This window comes from Lissotriton vulgaris, chromosome 2_1 (genome assembly GCF_964263255.1).
Source record: "Lissotriton vulgaris chromosome 2_1, aLisVul1.2, whole genome shotgun sequence".
Classification (NCBI taxonomy): Eukaryota; Metazoa; Chordata; class Amphibia; order Caudata; family Salamandridae; genus Lissotriton; species Lissotriton vulgaris.
This window is the reverse complement of record NC_141687.1, coordinates 1,190,303,715-1,190,324,755: the sequence shown is the minus strand read 5'-3', so window position 1 is coordinate 1,190,324,755 and position 21,041 is coordinate 1,190,303,715. Positions and strand designations below refer to the sequence as shown.

Here is a 21,041-nt window from a genome sequence, read left to right as displayed (position 1 = left end):
CAGGGCTGGGGTGGCCACTTGGGAGAGGCAGAGATCAGAGGCATCTGGTCTCCGGCGGAGTCCCGGCTCTATATCAACCTGTTGGAGCTGCGGGCGATTCGTCTAGCACTGAAGGCATTCCTCCCCTTTGTCAACGGGAGTGTAGTGCAGGTGTTCACCGACAACACCACCGCCATGTGGTACTGCAACAAACAGGGCGGAGTGGGGTCGTGGACCCTTTGCCAGGAGGCTCTGCGCCTCTGGCAGTGGCTGGAACGTCAGGGCGTGACCTTGACGGTTCAACACCTGGCAGGCTCTCTGAACGCCAGGGCGGACGAACTCAGCCGTCGGTGCTCGATGGATCACGAATGGCGTCTGAACTCGGACGTGGCGCAAGGCCTCTTTCGGAAATGGGGAGAGCCTTGGTTAGATCTATTCGCCACAGAAGAGAACGCGCAATGTCATCAGTTCTGCGCGTTGGAGTTTCCAAGACGGCACTCGCACGGCGACGCCTTTCGGCGCGAGTGGAGTTGCGGTCTGTTATACGCCTTTCCGCCTATACCACTTCTGCCCAGAGTGCTGAAGAAGATCAGGCGCGACCGGGCCCAAGTTATCCTTGTGGCTCCGGACTGGGCTCGAAGGTACTGGTATCCCGAGCTACTCAGCATGTCAGTCGGTCCCCCGATCCGCCTGCCCCTTCAGGAGGACCTTCTGTCGCAGCAGCAGGGGACGGTCCTCCACCCGAACCTGTCCAGTCTCCACCTCCATGCTTGGAGATTGAGCGGCGGCAGTTGAGGCCATTTGACTTGCCTCCTGAAGTCTGTGATGTAATTCTGGCAGCCAGGCGTCCCTCCACAAAGTCGGTATACGCCTGTCGGTGGAACAGATTTGTGGCATGGTGCACAGCAAAGGCTGTGGATCCTCTTTCTGCCCCTCATTCAGAGGTTCTTCTGTTTCTTCTTTCTCTTGCCCAGCAGGGCTCTGCTCTGGGCACTATCAAGGGCTACCTTTCTGCCCTTTCAGCCTTTCTGAGGCTTCCTGATCAGCCTTCTTTGTTCAAGTCCCCGATTGTGACGAGATTCTTGAAGGGCATCACACACATGTATCCACCTGTTCCGTTTGTGATGCCTCAGTGGGACTTGAACCTGGTTCTTACCTTTCTGATGTGTGCTCCCTTTGAGCCCCTTCATTCTTGCCCTCTTCGCCTCCTGACTTTGAAGACGGCTTTCCTGGTTGCCATCACCTCTGCCAGGAGAGTGAGTGAGCTCCAGGCTCTTTCTGTCCAACCTCCTTTCCTGTCCATTCATCCTGACAAGGTGGTTCTCAGGACTAGACCTTCTTTCCTGCCCAAAGTAGTTTCTGCTTTTCACATCGGGCAGTCCATCACCCTCCCTTCCTTCTTCCCTCCTCCGCATCCTTCAAAGGATGAAGAGCGGCTCCATCGTCTGGACCCAAAACGTGCGCTTTCATTTTATTTGGATCGCACACGCCAGTTCCGGGTGGATGACCAACTGTTTGTTGGCTACGTGGGTGCGAAGAAGGGACGGGCGGTGTGTAAACGAACCATCTCTCAGTGGGTCGTTCTGTGCATCAAAGCGTGCTACTCTTTGGCTCGGAAGGAGCCCCCTGTTGGGCAGAGGGCCCATTCCACTCGGGCCACGGCTGCTACTACTGCCCTGGGCCGGGGAGTCCCTTTGCAGGACATTTGCCAGGCGGCTACGTGGGCCTCGCTGCATACATTTGCGAGGCACTACTGCCTGGACAGTCAAGTCCGGAGGGATGGCTTCTTTGGCCGTTCTGTCCTCCAGGACTTTCTGGTGTAGGAATGTATTGGTTCGCAGACCCACCACCGGGGTTGGTATTGCTGGGGTATCTATTCTAAGGTAAGGAATCTAACACTAACGTGTTTCTTTCAGATGAACAAGTTACTTACCTTCGGTAACGATATATCTGTAAGAAACATTAGTTAGTGTTAGATTCCTTACCGAACCCACCCATCCTCCCCGTTCTGCGAACTGATACCTAGGGTTAAGGACATCCCTTTCAGGGCCCTAGTTTCAAATGGCACCAGTGTTGGTTCTCTCATGGCTCTGCGTTTTCTGGCGCGGAAAAGCTGTGTACAAAGAACTGACGTCAGCGCGCGGAGGCGGCGTCTATATACTCCAGCGACGTCATCACGGCGCACGACGCCGACGACGGACGCGGAGCCGCAGGGGACGCCTGCAGACGACGCCTACCGACGCGCAGGGGTACTGCTACGCAAAAGTTTCCGGATCCAGACTGACGCCTGGGGATATTCTAAGGTAAGGAATCTAACACTAACTAATGTTTCTTACAGATATATCGTTACCGAAGGTAAGTAACTTGTTCTTTACTGCCTTCATCCAAAACCTATGGCCAAAGATTGTAAGTACTGTCATATTGTTTCTGCAAAAAACTCTGAAAGACAAAGAGGGCAGATTACTTATAAAGCTCCATAAAGTGAAGGCTAGAGAGGATCCATTATCCGGGCATGAATGTGAGGGAACATCAAGTCTTTTAAGAATACCCACAAAAGACATCCCACCTGGAAAATTCATAATAGACACGAAAAGAAACACTCTAAGGGACGTCCTACCTCACATGTTGCAGAAATTCTAAAGAAGCCTTTCGACATCAAGCCTAAAAGATCCTGGTCTGAACCTTCCACGCCTTCCCCTCAAGTTTATGCAGTTCAAAAAATCGTTGACGACAGCAGCTCGTTGATGATAACAGCTTAGATGACTATCTTGACATTCACTATACCGTTGACAGCACCTACAAGCTTTTTCAAACAAAACACAAAAAACATTGACAATGATTCAGTCAATGGACTCGCTGTCTGGGCAATCAAAAATTGTTCTCATTTCGGTTTAAGGTATCCCGGTTGCATTATTACCAGAAAACACTTCACCCAGCAAGGTTTCTCCTTAACCATCAAGGCGGTTACTAGACATTGAAGATTCAGAAGATGCCGGATCCTTTTGCCCTGTCTACAATCAATGCAAATGACAGGTAAATGTCAGGACGATGTAGACGATGAATATCTTGAATGAGAATACACCTTTCATGTTCTACAACTGGAAATTGCAAAACCAAGATCAACAGTGGGCTTTTTGCTAAATGTTTATGTGAGCCTTATGATGATCAGACCAATATCAGGAAGCTATCATGCAGGTCCCCACAGCTTTGGTTACAGATCTCTACCTCATGATTGCAGATAACTATAAAAGGTTCCCAGAAACACCTTGTCTTTAGGCTCAATGCACAGCTGCCTCCTGTTCTGCCGCCTTTTACATCTTTGCACACTCCTTGTGTGGTTCATTCTCTATGAATCCCAAGCTCACAATCAAGACCTCAAGATCTACCACCATGAAGCAGGGCACCCATTACCTTCCAGAACGTGTACTCTGATGAAGAATCAGAGGAAGGCAAACTCACGCAGGATTCCCCCTCCAGATGCTGGCATTGAATGGAGTGATTATATGGCACCATTGTTGTCTCTGCCTACTCCACCAGTTGTTAGTTCCCCTCTAGATGACATTGGGGGTTACCATGATGTTCTAGAAATGGTGTCCTAAAGATTTCATCTTCCCATCTCTCCAAAACAGACTGGTTTTTTATATGATTGGAACCTGCACGCAAGTCGGTTAAAGCAATCCCCATTATTGAGCTCATCAGGTCAGAAGTATAGAACATTATGAAGAATTTAGCAACTGTGGCAGCGGTCGTGTCTAATCTCGATAAAAAATACAAATCTCACAATGACTCTCCATCTTGCCTTATTGGTAACCCTCGTCCAGAGTCCATTGTCATGCAGGCTGCCTAGAGATGATCAAGGAACCCCCTTGCTCAACCCCACCTGACAGGGAGGATAGAAGATTAGATGACATGGGCAAAGGGTTGTTCGCAATGGTGGCAACTGCTGTGAGGGCATCTAATTCTCTTGTGGTCTTGGGTAGACATGATTGAAATGTGTGATCGATCTAGGTGCATATGTGGAGTTCTTGCCTCAAGATAAGAAGACCCAGCTCAAGGTAAAAATTTTTTGGAGCTATTCTGGATACAGACTGTAGGAAGGTGGATATCTGACTATGGTTACCCCCAAACTTTTTGCCTGGTGTTTACCTGGTTTTTGACATAGTTGGCCTGGGATCCTGCTATTCAGGGCCCCAGGCTAATTGCTCTCTCCTTAAAATGGACTCCATGTACCTTAGGTGCATACACAATTGGAACTGGTTCACCTTATAGGCCCCTGTAACAGTGTACCATAGGTACTCAGGGCATAGGTGTAGCCAAGGCCAACCAGGGGCTGCACCATGTATTGTGCCACCCCTGGCCTGGCCTCCATATTTGACACCACTGGCTGATTACTCAGCTGGGGTAAGTTGGTGTAATCACCTCTTACTTAGATATAGTATACCTATATCTAACCCTAACTGGACACATGTTAACCTATAAGTCACTCCTTTGGCAGGCCTTAACAATCCTGGAGGCAGAGTGCGTGGTTTCATGTGAGATGGTGCTCTAGCATGAGCTGAGCCTGTCTGCAGCTGTCGGGAACAACTCCCTTAGCTGTTCCGGGATATTGCCATACCATATACTCTTAAGTGCATTATAATCCTCACGGTTATATGCTAACTTTGGTTTGGCTTTATCAAAACATGTCGAGTAAGGTGTCATACGATCTGGAATACTATCCCCCCGACAGTCCTGTCGACGGGGATAGCATTCCACCCTTCTAGAGGGACACGACATGTACATAACCTGAACCCCGGTTAAAGTTAAACTCGAGCCTCAGCATCACAAAATGGATACTGCCACCACAGACACAAGTCTGACCTCCTGCTGCTGGGAGTCCTTCCAGCGAGGGAGGCTTGGACAAAGGGTTTCCTGCCGTGGGAGGTGCGAGCACCACCCCAGACAGGATTTTGTGTATTGGGTAGGACAGGGCTGAATAGAATCAGACATGCCTGGGGCACACAAGGTGTCCTCGTGCATAAGCCAGTCCAAACCGGTGCTGGGGCTTTCCAGCCCCAGTCCTGGCGCGGAGCTGGACAAAGGAAAGGGGGTGTAACCGCCCCCTTCCTGGTCCCACCCAGAGGAGGGACCTAGCAGGTGATCCACCCCATAGATTGGGAATAAGAGTGGGAGCAGTGCCATAGCACTTCAGATCATCCTGAATCAACTTGAAACTAAGAAGACGACTGGACTTCGACATTCTGCTGCACAGAAGACTGAAGAGCATCTCCCTTGTGGCCTAGGAGTGACCACCCTGTGAACACAGGCACCATCCAGCAACTCGACGTCTGCTTTGCCGCCGCCTCCTGCCGGAGCCCGAGCCCACAGCCCGACGAGACCCAGACTGCCAGACATCTCAGAGCCCGATCCACAGTCCCTGCAAAGAAGAGACCCGCGGAGGCACCGAGAGACGTGGGACCGGACATCTCGAAAGACCCCCGAGAAGCTGACTGCGCAGCACCCGAGGCACCCAAGACGCTGTGCTCCGGGGTTGGAGAAGCCCCACCACCGAGCAGCATTTGCACCGAAGATCAGCCCTCCAGCATCTCCACGATCTGCGTGGGGCCCTTTTGCACTTTGCCACTCGACGCGCCATCCCGGCCACTTGCCACATGGCTAGCGGCCATCTTGGCGACGAAACCTACAATTTACACTGCGGGTCTGGTTGCTCCAGACTTGCCCTCGCTCCTGTAAAAAGGAGCACCCACTCTGACCTTGCTGGTCCGAGTGATAAGCTTTCTTCACGTCCTGCGTGGCTTGCATTAGCCAAGGCCTGTTTGCTCCAATCAAGTTGCCGACACCGCCATCAGCTAGAGCCTTCGTGGGACAGCTCGTGATCGACTCCTGGACTTCCTCGACCTCTTCGTGTCCACGTGGCTGCGGAGACAAGCTACACCTCATCGCCTGTTTGCACCCGACATCGCCTGGTTCCATCCTGGTTCCACGGTAGTCACTGGCTAGTGACTTTGAACATTGTCCCCTCTGCTTTCAGGTCTTCATCACTTCCGATCCACCCTTGGATCCACCGGAACTCTTCTCGTCTCGACGCCTGCAGCATCTTCAGCTCCAAGCACCATCGACCTGCGTGACGAAACCCGACACTACTTCGCACCTGTGCACCCGCTTCCTGTGGGTGAGGTAACTCAGCAACGCCGGTGTTCCTACACTGGTATACACCTCTAGTGTCTAGGTCCATCCTTATAGGTCACTCGGAAGGTTCCTTAAACACTAACTTTGTAACTTTTACGCACCATTGACATTGCATTGGTGTATGTGTGCACTTCAAGCGCTGCACCCGAGTCCCGCGGGCCTTTCCCGACTTCTTCACTGTTAGTCCCGAACAGCTCCAGCGATTCCCAAGGCCCTAGGCCTACTTCCTTTCAGCTAGGTGGTTCTTATACCACTATTTTAGTATGTGGTTTAGGTGGCCCCTAGGGCTCATCCATATTGTGCAACTTTTGTGTATTTAAACTGTGTTTTGTTTTAACGCATTTGCTTCTGTGCTCATAAAGAGTATAGGGGATTTGTAGTAAATAAATATATATATATATATATATATTGTCAATATATATCTGTGTGGTGTCCTTTCATTTGGTATTCAAGGGGATTGTGTATGGTAAAACAGCTTGCTTCACATGCCTATACAGAGTTTATCCTAAGACTGCTTTGTCCACGCTACTAGGATAGCTGGTCTATAAGGTTAACTTACAACCAATCATCATAAGGGTTGCTTGGCATGGTACAAGGTGATCACTAGAACTAGTGAGCATCATATACCAGGCCAACTTCTCACACAGACAAAGGCAAAGCCTTCCCTACAAGGGAGAGAAGTTTGTGATTGGCCAACCTGGAAACCAGTCTTCAAAAAAGAGTCTGTTTCATTTCATCTCTTCAAATCATTTCTGGGTATGATGATGGCTTGCATTCCCCTAATTCCCAATTGCTGCCTCCACATGAGGCCTTTTCAGGAGGAAATAGACAAACAATGGGCACAAAGCCTAGGATAACATAATCAAAGACAATCCAAGGGTGAAAGCCGCAAACCTTGATGGATATAAAAAATAAAATATCGCTGCATCTCATATTCCTCAACACAAGACCCTAATTTGTGAAGAATAAGATGCATCTCTAGAAGGGCGGGAGAAGCAAGAAGGATAGCGCCTTGCTCTCAGTGGGAGCACAAAGGATTTGGAAATGGGTTGTTCGTCACCACACTGAAGAACGGAACATGTACCTGGAGTCAGCAATCGGAGGGTAGACGAGAAAAACAAAAGTGTGTCACAAATGGGAACTAGATTAACGACAACTGACATCCATCTTTCCGAGCTGTGAGTAAAAAAACAGATTTGTTTGCGAACATCTCAATCGCAAATGTCATAACAATTGAGTGTTTCCTTCAAGAGGGATTGTGGGGTAATCCTTTCCAGATGGCATGACAGGAATTTTCACTTACGTGATTCCTCTACTTCCTATGAGACCAAGACCATTGAACAAAATTGAAAGAGAATGGGGTCCCCTCATCCTAAAAGCCCCATCGTGGCCGTAGACTGTGGAAAGATCTTAGCCAAATCCAGGGCTGAAATAACAAATGCAACATACAAGTGAACTAATTTGTGTATATGGTGTTCTGAAGACAACATTAACCCTTTTTCTTCCTTACCAAAGCAAATTCATCATCCATTCTTCTTACACTTAGAACAATCAGGTCTCTCACATGTTTCTGTCCAATTCCACCTGACAATGATTTCACACTTTAGAAGGTCGTCAAATCAATTGTCACTTTGCTCTTGCAGACGAATAAAAGGATTTCCTCAAGGGCCTATTTATGACTTATCTACCAGTAAGGAGACCAGCAGTTTCATGGCAATTAAACACAGTCTTCTCTCAGCTAATCGAGTTTGTTTGAAGCCATACATAAAGCGCACTCCAAATACCTGCCTTGGAGGATGGCTTTACTATTAGCTGTAACATCTGCAAGAAGTACTGGTGAAATCTAAAGCTTTTACTAAAAATTAGCCTTATATTAAATTTCAAAGGCATATTAAGAACGAATCATTAAGTGCCTTCAGACTTTCATCTAAATAACCAATAGCTTTCAAGTCTAGTCTCGATGTCAATAAATGTCGCAAGTTTTATATTAATAGTACTAAAACATTCAGAAAATCTGATCAACTTCTAATTGCCTTTGGTCCACCTAGGATGGGCCCCGCACAAAACATAGCATTGTACTTACTCTGGGTCTCTACGACCACTGTTTTTTTGCCATCAAACAGCTGAGCATTCCTTGGATGGAAACGTTAGAGCACATTTCACTAGTGATGTGGTTACTTTGACTGCTCTATTTGCTGGAGTACCTTTTTTGAACATCTGCAGATGTGGAAAGATAGAAACATATTTACTCATTGTCACAGTCTGGTCTGCAGCAGTGGGTAAAGTAGTCCTTATGAATCTGGTTCACTGAGGTGAGCTCCACTTTCTTTCCTTTCTACCTTTAGGCATGTTACCCACCACCGCTTAAATGTAATCTTCTACTCTATGTCTATGGCTCACTATTGGGATTCAAGCATGTAAATCTATGAAACATTCAATTCTGGAGTTCCTTATCAGTACAACTGGTGTAGTTCTCACCAGTATTGGTTTCTTTCATAGATTCACATGCAACCCAACAGGAGCTCACTGCTTATAAATACCTCTGTATCTTACCTTTACATTTGAGCTGGGAAATCTGAGGTATGTTGGTCCTTGAAGGGAAAAGTATTTCCTAAGCTGCTTCTTGTATCTGTTCTATTCCAGTGATGTGAATTGAATAACAATGCCATTGCTTTGAGCTTTGTTATGCTCTGCTTTCCCTTTATACTGCTTACTATAATTACTGTGGATGTGGAATGCCCACCTTGACGTTGGGAAATATTCAAGCATGTGAGTCTGTTAAAGATATCCGTACTGGAGAACTACAGTGTACAGGTAAGTAGCTTGTTTTTCTTTTGCTTACATTTCGTGGTGAGCCCAAATCACCTTCGTCTTTGCAAAACATTGGTGTCTGTTTTTTTATCTAAAGACAGAAGCACAGTTTAAAAGCAGTACTTCAGTAGCACTTGGTTTAAGTAAGAACACTTCAAGCTGTCAGGCCAAACTACTTTCTTTTTGATGGATATTTGATCTTTTCACAGATTTGTTATTGTCAGATCTTATCGTATGAATGTTCTGTAATCTTCAACAGGGAAAATTATTCAGGATTGTTGGTTTTCATTTTAATCACAGACAACTGATTTATTGACTCAAGCAATGACAGAGCTGTCTCAGACTTTAACTGACTACAGAACTCCACAAGGGGACTACCAAAGAATCCAATACATTCCTGTGTCACAGTCTGCTGGTGGCCTTCAGCAGTCTCAACACATCCAGCTGCAAGTCGTTCAGGTGGCACCAGTAAGTCATCTCTTATACTTTCTCTTGTCTTGCGTCCATTGGTCATGGTGCTGTCAAGTATTTTCCTGTTTTTTATTAAACACATTTCATTACGTCTTTAGCCTATTACTAACATTAAATCAATCAACAGTATTTGTCCTTACCTCCATAATATTCCTATGACAATCTATTTCATTACATGCTGTGTGCACAGTAACTGTCTGCTGATGTAGTGCAGGTAAGATGCCTTCTCAGCTGATAGTATTTAGCCTGTTATGTTGTGCTCCTTTTTCAGTATGCACTGTTTTGGAACCGATCAGCTTATTTTTTCAGGAGATTTTTTTTGCTTCACATGGCATTTTTTCCCTTGTAGTTTATTTAAAAAATAGTTTTCTGTCTGGTGCAAACAAAATAGGTTTGTTTTATCCCTTCAGGTTTTTAACAGTTACTTGAGGCCTCTTTTTGGCAGGATTTCAGCTAGAGTTTTTTGTTAAAAATAAAATTTTCTTATGTGGCCTTAACAGTTCAGTGATTAGCATTGTACAGAGACCTATGGCTGTGAGCTGCTTGCTTCTATGTGGCGCACAATGAGTGGCGGCGGTAAGTGAGGTGGGGTGGTAGCTGGCAGCTGCCTCTGCACCCAGTTCTTCATTTGTAAAAAGGCAAAGCTGTGATCTGGCCTGATCCTCCATGGCATGCGAAAAAATGTTAACCAGGAAGGAGAAGGTAAAAGCACACGAGTCCCAGCGCTCTGTTCTCAACTGGGAAGCGAATGTTGGGACAGCTGAGAGCACTTGATGAACCACGGATGATATCATATGTGATCTCGTTAGTGGAATAATCCATAACATCATTTGAAATGTAACCCGTGATAGAAACAATGATATCATTTGAGATAGCTGTGATTTTATTAGTGATATCATAAACAGTGCAAAGGAGAGGGCTTGAGCTAAACCTTTCATTACTTACCATAACCAATTTCTGTTTGGGTGTTTTTTGTTGTAAGCATAGCTTCATTGTAAAGGCATGCTTTGTTTGTTACACATAATAATTTCTTATCAGTAGAAGAAACTAAAACTTACTCTTAACAAGTGAATTGTGGGCACTTTTGATTATATCCCCCTTTCCTCCTATGCACCCAACTGTGGTGCTGGTGGCCTTTGGGCATGGACAGATTGTTTTGTTGCAGGCCTGATGCTCAGGGACTCTCGTCATACACAGTATGGGATGGCCAGGGGTCCTAGCCCTTGGCAGTGGTATACACCTAGAATCTATAGTCCTTCAATTAGTACACACTGGCACTGCACATAACCCATCTTTCTGTAATCTCCTCTTTGCTTTAATGACCTTTTCTTTGATAATCAACAGTTACAGCAGTTTAACCCATATACAGCATAATGCCAACATTTGGAGGCAAGAAAGAGGGATGTTTAAAAAAGCAATTTTAGGGAGGAGACAGCAAAAATATAGTGAGTCCCCCTGCTGAGACAGGTGTGTTGGCACATATGATATCGGGTAGAAATGGAAGTGCATGAAAATATTATTCTAGCACACAAACACTTTGGCAATGGGGCCTACATGCATATGGGTGCTGTCTAGCCCTATAAAGTGGGATAAAAACGTTTGAGGGTACTCTAAAAGGCATAGGCAGAGAAGTTTACCTAGGGATATTTTATTAGAGGTGCTGCTTTAGTAATACAAAACACTGTGCATATATGATTATAATACCTTCATCAGCTTCATGCCAAATATTTTCAGGGAGAAAAATGCAAGTACTTCCGAGGCCGGGCTTACATCCACCCCACCCTCCAAAAAAAGTAACAGTGGGGAGCCACAGGCAATGGCCAATGGGTCAAGGGAGCTGTGGGTCGAACAAGTTTGGGAACCATTGCCCTATTGTGTCTTTTCCTGGGAGTCATTAGCATGTCTCCCCAGGAGGGCAGAAACTTTTCTGCAGGACAAGCCCAGTGTACATCAGTAGACGGGCACTGGAAACCTTGGGACAACTAAATTGGTAACTTCTAAAATTGCATATTGCTCACGCGTGACATTAAATTCGATGTAACCATTAAATCGTATTAAATGCACTTATTCTTTTGATCATAAATAGTACTAACTTTAGTAATCCAACTCAGGAAGTTAGCAGGGTTGGGTTGCCAGCCTGTATCTTTTACTTGCCTTTGGCGTTTCTAACCTATCCACAGTAATAACAACAATCTGAAAGAAACAGGTTAGTATAAAATTCCTTACCTTAGAAATATCCCCAGGCGTCAGACTGGATCCGGAAATTTTTGCGTAGCAGTACCCTTGCGTGTCGGCAGGCGTCGTCTGCGGCTCCACGTCCGTCGTCGGTGTCGTGGGTGCCGTGATGACATCGTCGGAGTACTTAGACGCCGCCTCCGCGTGCTGACGTTAGTTCTTCTTTTTTCAGCGCCAGCAGCGCAGATCCGGAAAAAGTGGTACCTTAGTAATTTTTTGACGAAACTTTTTACGATCCCGTTTGATAATTTTCCGAGTCTTTGACTCTGAATGGTGCCGGTAGGGATGCCAGGTTACAAGCCCTGTGAGGACTGCGACCGACTGATGTCGGTCACCGACCCTCACCGCCGGTGCCTCCACTGTCTCGGCGTCGATCACGACGACAAGGCCTTCTCCGACTGCCGTGCCCTGACTTCGAAAGCTAGGCGGGAGCGGTCCCGCAAGCGGCTCGAACTCCGGCAGCCGGCCCGCGCCGCGAGAGGTCCCGGTCCGGACGGAGGTCGAGGGACAGGTCGCGGGGTCGGAGCCATCATAGCTATGGGAGTCGCCTTCACTCCTCAGGCTCGAAGTCGTCAGGTAAGCACAAGAAGTCGAAGAGACGTCATCGTTCTTCCGACTCCCCCCGACGCTCGCGCGACGTGGCCGGGGGTTCGGGTGACACCGCCCGCGCGGCTCCGCCGGAGTCGCGGGCGTTGCGACCTACCCATACCCTCCTGTCCCTGGGCAGCAAGCGACGCCAGAGGAGATCGACCGCTTCCTCATGGCCATGAGGTCCCTCACTCCTCTGGTGGGCTCCGCGGCGCCTTCGGGCCCAGCGGACCCGTCTGGGGGCCCTAACGGGTCGGGTGCTTCGGCCCCGATGCCGGCAGGTGCTTCGGCTACGACGCCGCCGGCGCCTTCGGGCCCGGCGCCGCAGGGCCCCACTGGATCCGGATCGTCGCCGGTTGACCTGACGACCTCACCGGCGCCGGTCCCTCAGGTGTCACCTCCGGCGCCGTCCTCGGGCGGCGCCGTCCCCGATACCTCCCTCGACCCGGTTCCGGCGTCGGAGCGGCGCCACTGGGCGCCGCTCTCGACGCCGCTTGGGGAGTTTTACTTCAATTAACTGGCCCCATCATTTGACAACCCTGATTATCAGGAGATGGGTGATGAGGAGTATTGGGAGGGGTCTGAGGACACTCTGACACATGAGTGTCAGTCCCAGGAAGACTGGGCAGGTGGACTTGGGGATGCCAGTGGTCTGGACACTTCGCCAAACACTGGTTTTGTCTCACCTCCTACTGTGGCTTCGGAGGAGGGGGCAACCTTCAGTGTGGTGTTGACGCAGGCGGCCAAGGCCTTGGGCCTTGAGCTCCCCGTCGCAGCCGTGAGGACTAACCTCCTCACTGAGGTCCTTAAACCGCAGTCAAGCTCGGCTGAGCCTCTACTGCCATTTAATGAGGCCTTTAACTGACGTTCTTTTGGGCACTTGGTCCAGGCCCGCTACAGGCCAGCCTGTAGATAGGAACATGGCCAGATGCCACCGCCCGGCCCCGGGCGACCCTTGTTTCTAGTCCACCCACCCCACCCCCAAGAGCCTGGTCATCCAGGCCTCAAATTCCCAGACTGCATTCCCTTCGGCTCCGCCTGATCGGGAATCCAAGAGGTATGAGAATTACGGAAAGATAATATTCTCCTCCCTTAGTCTGGGACTGCGGTCTTCCAACACCGCATGCCTCTTGGGCCGCTACACCCACTCCCTGTGGAACACGGTCGCGGACGTGCTGCCACAATGCCCGGCGGAGGTCAAGGCTTAACTCGCCCAAGTCCTTGCGGAGGGTCGAGATGTGGCACGTTTTTCCATCCGGTGTGGGCTGGATACCATCGACTCACTGGGCAGAGCGATGGCAACGACGGTGGCGATTCGTCGCCACGCCAACTTTTCAGCGGATGTCCAGAATACCCTCATGGACATGCCGTTTGATGGCCGTCGCCTTTTTGGCGACAAGGCAGACCATGTGCTTGAGCGCTTTAAGGACTCCAGGGCTACGGCCAAGTCCTTGGGCCTCTCGGCCCCACGCCAGCAAACGGGTGCCTTTCGCTCCTTTCGTGGCCAAGGAAGGGGTGCCCCCCACACGTGCTGCCAGCTACGCACCGCAGACTAACATCCAACGCGGTGGCGGCCGTGGGAACCGCCGTGGAGGCGGTCGGGGACAACGGCGAAGCCAGTCCACACCTTCCCCCGCAGCATCCGCCTCAAAACCTTCCTAGTCTGTGCTTTCGGGCCCATGTTACGCCAGTGGGGGGCAGGGTTTGACATCACCACTCCCACTGGCGCACTGTCACATCGGACAGGTGGGTGCTGCAAATCGTCCGAAGGGGCTATTCCCTCCCCTTCGAGACAACCCCTCCAGCCATGCCACCGCAATACCACCGCGTATCGGGGGATCATTTGCGGCTTCTGCAAGAGGAAGTTACGGCCCTTTTGGCCAAGGGGGCCATCAAGCGCGTTCCTGGGCCAGAAGTAGGGTGTGGTTGCTACTCCCACTACTTTCTGGTGCCCAAGAAGGGCAAAGGGGGCTTACGCCCTATCTTGGACCTGCGGAACGTCAACGGCTTCCTCCGGAAGGAGAAGTTCAAAATGCTGACACTGGCTCAGGTCTTAGCTGCCCTGGACCCAGGAGACTGGATGGTAGCGTTGGACTTGCAGGACGCTTATTTCCACAACCCCGTCCTGCCGGCCCACCAGCGCTACCTGCTTATCACGGTAGGCAACGAGCACTTTCAGTTTACCGTGCTCCACTTCGGCCTTACCAACACCCCACGGGTGTTCACGAAAGTGATGGCGGGGGTCGCAGCTCATCCACGCAGGTTAGGGGTTTCAGTCTTCCCCTACCTCGATGACTGGTTGTTGAAGGCGGGCTCACCCGAGGCAGTCGTCAGCCACCTCCAGACGACGGCGGACCTCTTGCACCTGCTGGGGTTCTCCATCAATGTGCCGAAGTCACACCTGTGTCCCTCTCAAAAGCTCCTCTTCATCCGAGCGGTTCTCGACTCGGCGCAGTTTCGGGTTTATCCTACCGAGCAGCGGGTTCGGGATATTCAGGCTCTGATTCCGATCTTTCAGCCTTTATCTCGAGTCTCGGTCAGGTTGACGCTGCGGCTTCTGGGGCTGATGGCTTCCTGCATCCTTCTGGTGCATCACGCCCGACGGCGGATGCAGGCTCTGCAGTGGGACCTGAAGTTTCAGTGGGCCCAGCATCAGGGCAACCTGTCCGACCATGTCCTGATCTCGGAGGGCACTGCAAGACAGCTGCAGTGGTGGCTCACGAACCGCGATTGGGTCAACGGCAGATCCCTCTCCCTTCACCAACCGGAGCACGTAGTTGTGACGGACGCGTTACTCCAGGGCTGGGGAGCCCACATGTGAGAGGCGGAGATCAGAGGCCTCTGGTCTCAGACGGAGTCCCGGCTCCATATCAACCTTTTGGAGCTGCGGGCGATTCATCTTGCACTGAAGGCATTCCTCCCCTCTGTCCGGGAGAGTGTAGTGCAGGTGTTCACGGACAACACCACCGCCATGTGGTACTGCAACAAACAGGGCGGGGTGGGGTCGTGAACCGTCTGCCCGGAGGCTCTGTGCCTCTGGCAGTGGCTGGAGCATCAGGTGTGACCCTGGTGGTTCAACACCTGGCAGGTTCTCTGAATGCCAGGGTGGACGAACTCAGCCGCCGGTGCATGATGGGTCACGAATGGCGTCTGAACTCGGATGTGGCGCAAGGTCTCTTTCTGCAGTGGGGAGAGCCTTGGTTTGATCTATTCGCCACCGAAGATGTCATCAGTTTTGCGCGTTGGAATTTCCAAGGCGGCACTCGCTCGGAGACGCTTTTCGTCACGAGCGGAGCTGCGGTCTGTTGTACGCCTTTCCGCCTATACCACTTCTGCCCAAAGTGCTGAAGAAGATCAAACGCGACCGGGCCCAAGTCATCCTTGTGGCTCCGGACTGGGCACGAAGGTACTTGTATCCGGAGCTACTCAGTATGTCAGTCGATCCCCCGGTTCGTCTGCCTCTTCAGTATGACCTTCTGTCGCAGCAGCAGGGGACGGTCCTCCACCCGAACCTGTCCAGTCTCCACCTCCATGCTTGGAGATTGAGCGGCGACAGTTGAGGCCATTTGACTTGCCTCCTGAAGTCTGTAATATCATTCTGGCAGCCAGGCGTCCCTCCACAAAGTCAGTATACGCCTGCAGGTGTAACAGATTTGTGGCATGGTGCAGAGCAAAGGCTGTGGATCCTCTCTCTGCCCCTCTTTCTGAGGTCCTTCTCTTCCTTCTTTCTCTTGCCCAGCAGGGCTCTGCTCTGGGCACTATCAAGGGCTACCTTTCTAAGGCTGCCTGATCAACCATCTTTGTTCAAGTCCCCTATTGTAACTCGTTTTCTGAAAGACATCACACACACGTTTCCACCTGTTCCATTCGTGATGCCTCAGTGGGACTTGAACCTGGTTCTTACTTCTCTGATGTGCGCTCCCTTTGAGCCACGTCACAACTGTCCTATCCGCCTTCTTACTCAGAAGACTGCTTTCCTGGTTGCCATCACCTCTGCCAGGAGAGTGAGTGAGCTCCAGGCTCTTTCATCCAAACCTCCTTTCCTTTCTGTCCATCCGGACATGGTTGTGTTGCGGACTAGACCCTCCTTCCTGCCCAAGGTTGTCACGGCCTTCCACATCGACCAGTCTATCACCTTGCCCACCTTCTTTCCGCCTCCGCATCCCTCAAAGGAGGAAGAGCGGCTCAACCGTCTGGACCCAAATCGTGCACTCTCATTCTATTTGGATCGCACACGCCAGTTCCGGGTGGATGACCAACTCTTTGTTGGTTACGTGGGCGCTAAGAAGGGACGGGCGGTACACAAGCGGACCATCTCTCGGTGGGTTGTCTTGTGTATCAAGGCTTGTTACTCCTTGGCAAAGAAGGAACCTCCTGTTGGGCTGAGGGCCCATTCCACTCGGGCCACGGCGGCTACCACTGCCCTGGGCCGGGGAGTCCCCTTGCAGGACAACTGTCAGGCAGCTACGTGGGCATTGTTGCACACCTTTTGGAGACACTACTGCCTGGATAGCCAAGTCCGGAGGGATGGCTTCTTTGGCCGTTCCGCCCTCCAGGACTTTCTGGTGTGATTATTAGTTCGCAGACCCACCACCGTGGTTGGTATTGCTGGGGTATCTATTCTAAGGTAAGGAATCTAATACTAACCTGTTTCTTTCAGATGAACAAGTTACTTACCTTCGGTAACGATATATCTGTAAGAAACAGTAGTTAGTATTAGATTCCTTACCGCCCCACCCATCCTCCCCGTTCTGCGAACCGATATCTAAGGTTAAGGTCATCCCCTTTCAGGGCCCTAGTTTCAATGGTACCAGTGTTGGTTTTTAACATTGCTCTGCGTTTCTGGCGCGGAAAAGCTGTGTCTAAGAACTGACGTCAGCACGCGGAGGCGGCGTCTAAGTACTCCGACGACGTCATCACGGCACCCACGACGCCGACGACGGATGCCGAGCCGCAGACGACGCCTGTCGACGCGCAAGGGTACTGCTACGGAAAAATTTCCGGATCCAGTCTGACGCCTCGTGATATTCTAAGGTAAGGAATCTAATACTAACTACTGTTTCTTACAGATATATCGTTACCGAAGGTAAGTAACTTGTTCGTTAGGGCCGGCTTTAGGGCAGTGCAACCTGTGCCACCGCACCGGGTGCTGACTTCCGGAGGGCGCTGTGTTTGCAAGTTCATTATTATTTTTAAGCACCTCCTGCCGCGTTCCTTTCCTCCAGCAATTCCCAGGCAACAAAAAAATGTAAGGATAACTCATGATTATTGTTCTATCTGAAGTTAGAATGGAGTTTTGTTTAATTGGGTTTTGACTTACTATAAAGTAGAGCAGATAGTTAATACACCTGTTGCAGTAAACAAGTACCCAGCAGATTACAAAGTGCATAATATATCTTAATATAGGATTTGAACTTATGGATTGCAAGTAACAAAATGATGTCTCTTTTAAAAGATGTAACACACTGACCTGTTTACAGGCACTTTGTAATTGAACTGTATCATTAACTTTTTTCATAGAACTGCATGCATGCATGCTGCAAAGTATACATTTGAGCAGAAATTAATGTTATGTTATGTTATGTTAATAAAAATTTGTAAAGTGCACTGTCACCATAAGTTTCCTGGCGCTAAGTTTCGTATGGACATGATGCGGTAAAGCAAGTTAACAAGATTGTGAAAATAACCAGGTCTTTAAAGCCTTTCTGAAACTCAGTAGATTGTTGCTGGTCTTGATCACAAGGGGGAGAGAGTTCCAAAACCTGGGGGCCAAGTATGAAAACCTGCGGCCGCCTTGCTTTTTCAGTCTAATGGAAGGAGTGGCAAGTAGGTGACGGTGGGCTGAACGGAGGTTGCGGGCCGGAAGGTGCTTCACAGTGAGATTGTTCAGAAATTGAGGGCTATTACAGTGGAGTGTTTTGAAGATTAGACAGCCTGTCTTGAATGCGGCTCTTAGTGCAATGGGCAACCAGTGTAGTTTATGTAGCGAAGGCCTAGCCGATTGCCATTGAGGGGTTTTGTGAATTAATCTTGCTGCCTGATAATGAACAATTTGAAGGCGGCGGAGCAGGGTCTGTGGTAATCCTAGATAAAGGGAGTTGGAAAAGTCAAGACGTGATAGCACCAGGCAGATCATAACTTGCACAAGGGCGGCGTACAATAATAGGTGGGAGATCTTTCTAATTTTTCGCAGTTGGAACATACTGGCGGAGATCACTGACCCCACATGTCCTTTAAGAGAGAGGTCGGAATTGATAGTCACCCCTAAACTCTTCACAGAGCATGACGGCGTGGGGGGGGGGGGGGGCGGGAAGGGGGGGGAGGGGGGAGGGGGCGGGAGAGGGGGGGGTTCTAATTCAGTTGGCCAGTAGTGAGGGCCCAATGTGCCCCACTGTTTCCTGGAATGACAAGGTCCGTTTTTCCAGGGTTTAGTTTCAGCTGATTGTAATTCATCCACTGCTGGATGTGGAGCATCACTGCTTGGAATTCATTTTGCAGCGTTTGGGGAGTCCAGGGGAAAGATGATCTGAAGATCATCAGCGTAGTTGAAAACCGTGATCTTCCACGTTTTTAGTGAGTGAATCAATGGTCGGATGTACAAGTTAAACAGCAGTGGTGAGAGAGAAGAACCCTGTGGTTCCCCGCATACTGTAGATAAATTAGTGGCAGTATAGGGGCCCAAGCGAACCGTTTGCGATCTACCTGACAGAAATGACTTAATCCACTCATAAGCAGGGCCCTGGATGCCCGCTTGTCCGACACGGTGTAACAGAATATTATGGTCCACCATGTCGAACGCGGCCGACAGGTCTAGGAGCACCAGAGCCTGAGGGGCCCCCTTATCAGCGTTTCCCCTCAGAGTGTCTAGTACTGCCAGAATGACGGCCTCTGTGGAATGTGCCGGCCTAAAGCCTGCTTGGTTAGGCTCCAGGAAACTAGTGCTTTCAATGAACTTAGAGAGGCACCTAGTGACATAGGCCTCCCTCCGTTTGGGAAAGTGCTACATAACCTCCAAATTCGTTGCCAGATAGGGCTGGAGGGAAATAGGGCGATAATTAGAAGGGTCAAAAGGGTCTGCCCCCGGTTTCTTCAGTAAGGGGACCAGTATGGCATCCTTTAGGGAGCTAGGTACTATGCCCTTACTGAGGGATTCATTGAGGAAAGGGAGAATGCTTTGGGGTAGAGTTGAAAAGATATCCCTAAGGACTACGGGAGGGCAGCAGTCGTTCGGAGAGCCCGACTTTACACGAGTTGTGAGCTCTGATAAGGTATTCAAGCAGATGTCTGGGAAATGAGTGAATGAAAGTGTATTGGTGGGAGTGAGGTCAGTCGAGCCGACGAGAGTAGAGATGGGAATACTATTCTTGATAGCCACGATTTTTTCGACAAAGAAGGTGTTCAAGGAATTGCCCATCTCTTGAGTAGGAGCCTGAGCAGGTAAGATCCTGTCATCGCTAGTGAAGTCATTCATAAATTTGAAGATTTCCTTCGCTTTGTTATGGGCTAAGAGTATTCTTTCTGAGACATTTGCTGCTTTGGCCGTAGAGATCGAGCTTTTGTATTCTTTGAGGGCCAACAGAAAGAGCAATCTATCTGCCATGGAGTAGCCTCGTCTCCAATTCCTTTCCAATTGGCAGAATTTGAGCTTTAGCGCCTTAAGGTCACTAGAAAACCATTTGTGGGCGTTGCCATACCTGGCACGCGAGAATTTGGTGAGAGGGGCATACCTATCGCTGGCCGTCTGTAACCAATTAGTGATGTCTGCCTCCATCGAATCGATGTTGGAGTTGGGGTCAATAATAGGGAGTGTACCGGCCAAGGTGTCATTGAAACCCTGGGCGTCATATGCGCTCCTTTTACGAGACAGCCCTCCTGTCATTTTAGGGGGCTTTACCCTGCCTGGACTGTCACAATGACCTCAATCAGATGGTGATCCGACCAGATGCAAGGGGAGATTATTGGACTTGATACTGTGATATTATGGGACCAGATGTGGTCGAGAATATGGCCCTTGATGTGGATAGGAGCCTTTATTAGCTGAGTCATATTTAGACTGGTTAGCAATTCAAAGAGTTCAGTAGCCTGTGGTCCACCTCGTATATAATTAAACCAGTAATTAAAGTCGCCAATGAGTAATATTCTAGTGTGACAGGTCATAAGGTTTGCCATTTGTTCGCTTAAAGAAAGAGGAAATGAGGGCATGGGCTGGGGAGGGCGATAAATAAGTATAAGGGCGAAGGCGCCTGCTTCAGTTTCAAGATTGATGACGAGATTTTCAACTTCCGGTAGGGCTAGGGAAGCTGTAGAGATGAACTTAAAATTTTTGTGTATAATGGCCGCTACCCCGCCACCAGGTCTGCCCGGTGCTCGATTTACATTATGAATATAGTAATCTGGGGGGAGAGCGGCCAGCACATCCGGGGTAGAGTCCGAGGTGAGCCAGGTTTCGGTAATCAATAACACATCTGGTTTTTCTGATGTTAATAAAATGAAAATATCTAATTGATGTTAGACCATGGACCGCGAGTTGAGATAGAGCACCCAATGGGTCGTGGCATTGACTGTGGCGGGGACCATGGTGCAAGAGGCGGGAGGGGTAGTAGGGACAACTTTGTTAACAGGGGAACTCATCGCGTTTTGAGTAATGCCTAGGGAGGAAATGCGGTCAAGGACAGCTGAGGGAAGCGTGGAGAGCGGTGACTGCAGCTCCCTTAGTGCCCTGGAGGTATAGGAGATGATTGGAGCCGAATTCATGGCCCTTGGGCCCG

The 21,041-nt window shown here is 49.7% G+C and overlaps 1 protein-coding gene across 2 annotated transcripts in view; it reads left to right on the top strand.

Moving 5' to 3' along the window:
- The window catches only part of PRDM10 (PR/SET domain 10), a 1,138,198-nt gene that overhangs the window by 779,703 nt on the left and 337,454 nt on the right, over positions 1–21,041 (top strand). For both annotated transcript variants that reach the window (XM_086956905.1, XM_086956904.1), the window contains exon 19: positions 9,280–9,447. In XM_086956905.1, the coding sequence (XP_086813031.1) occupies positions 9,280–9,447 (168 nt within the window). The remainder of the gene's footprint in view (positions 1–9,279; positions 9,448–21,041) is intronic.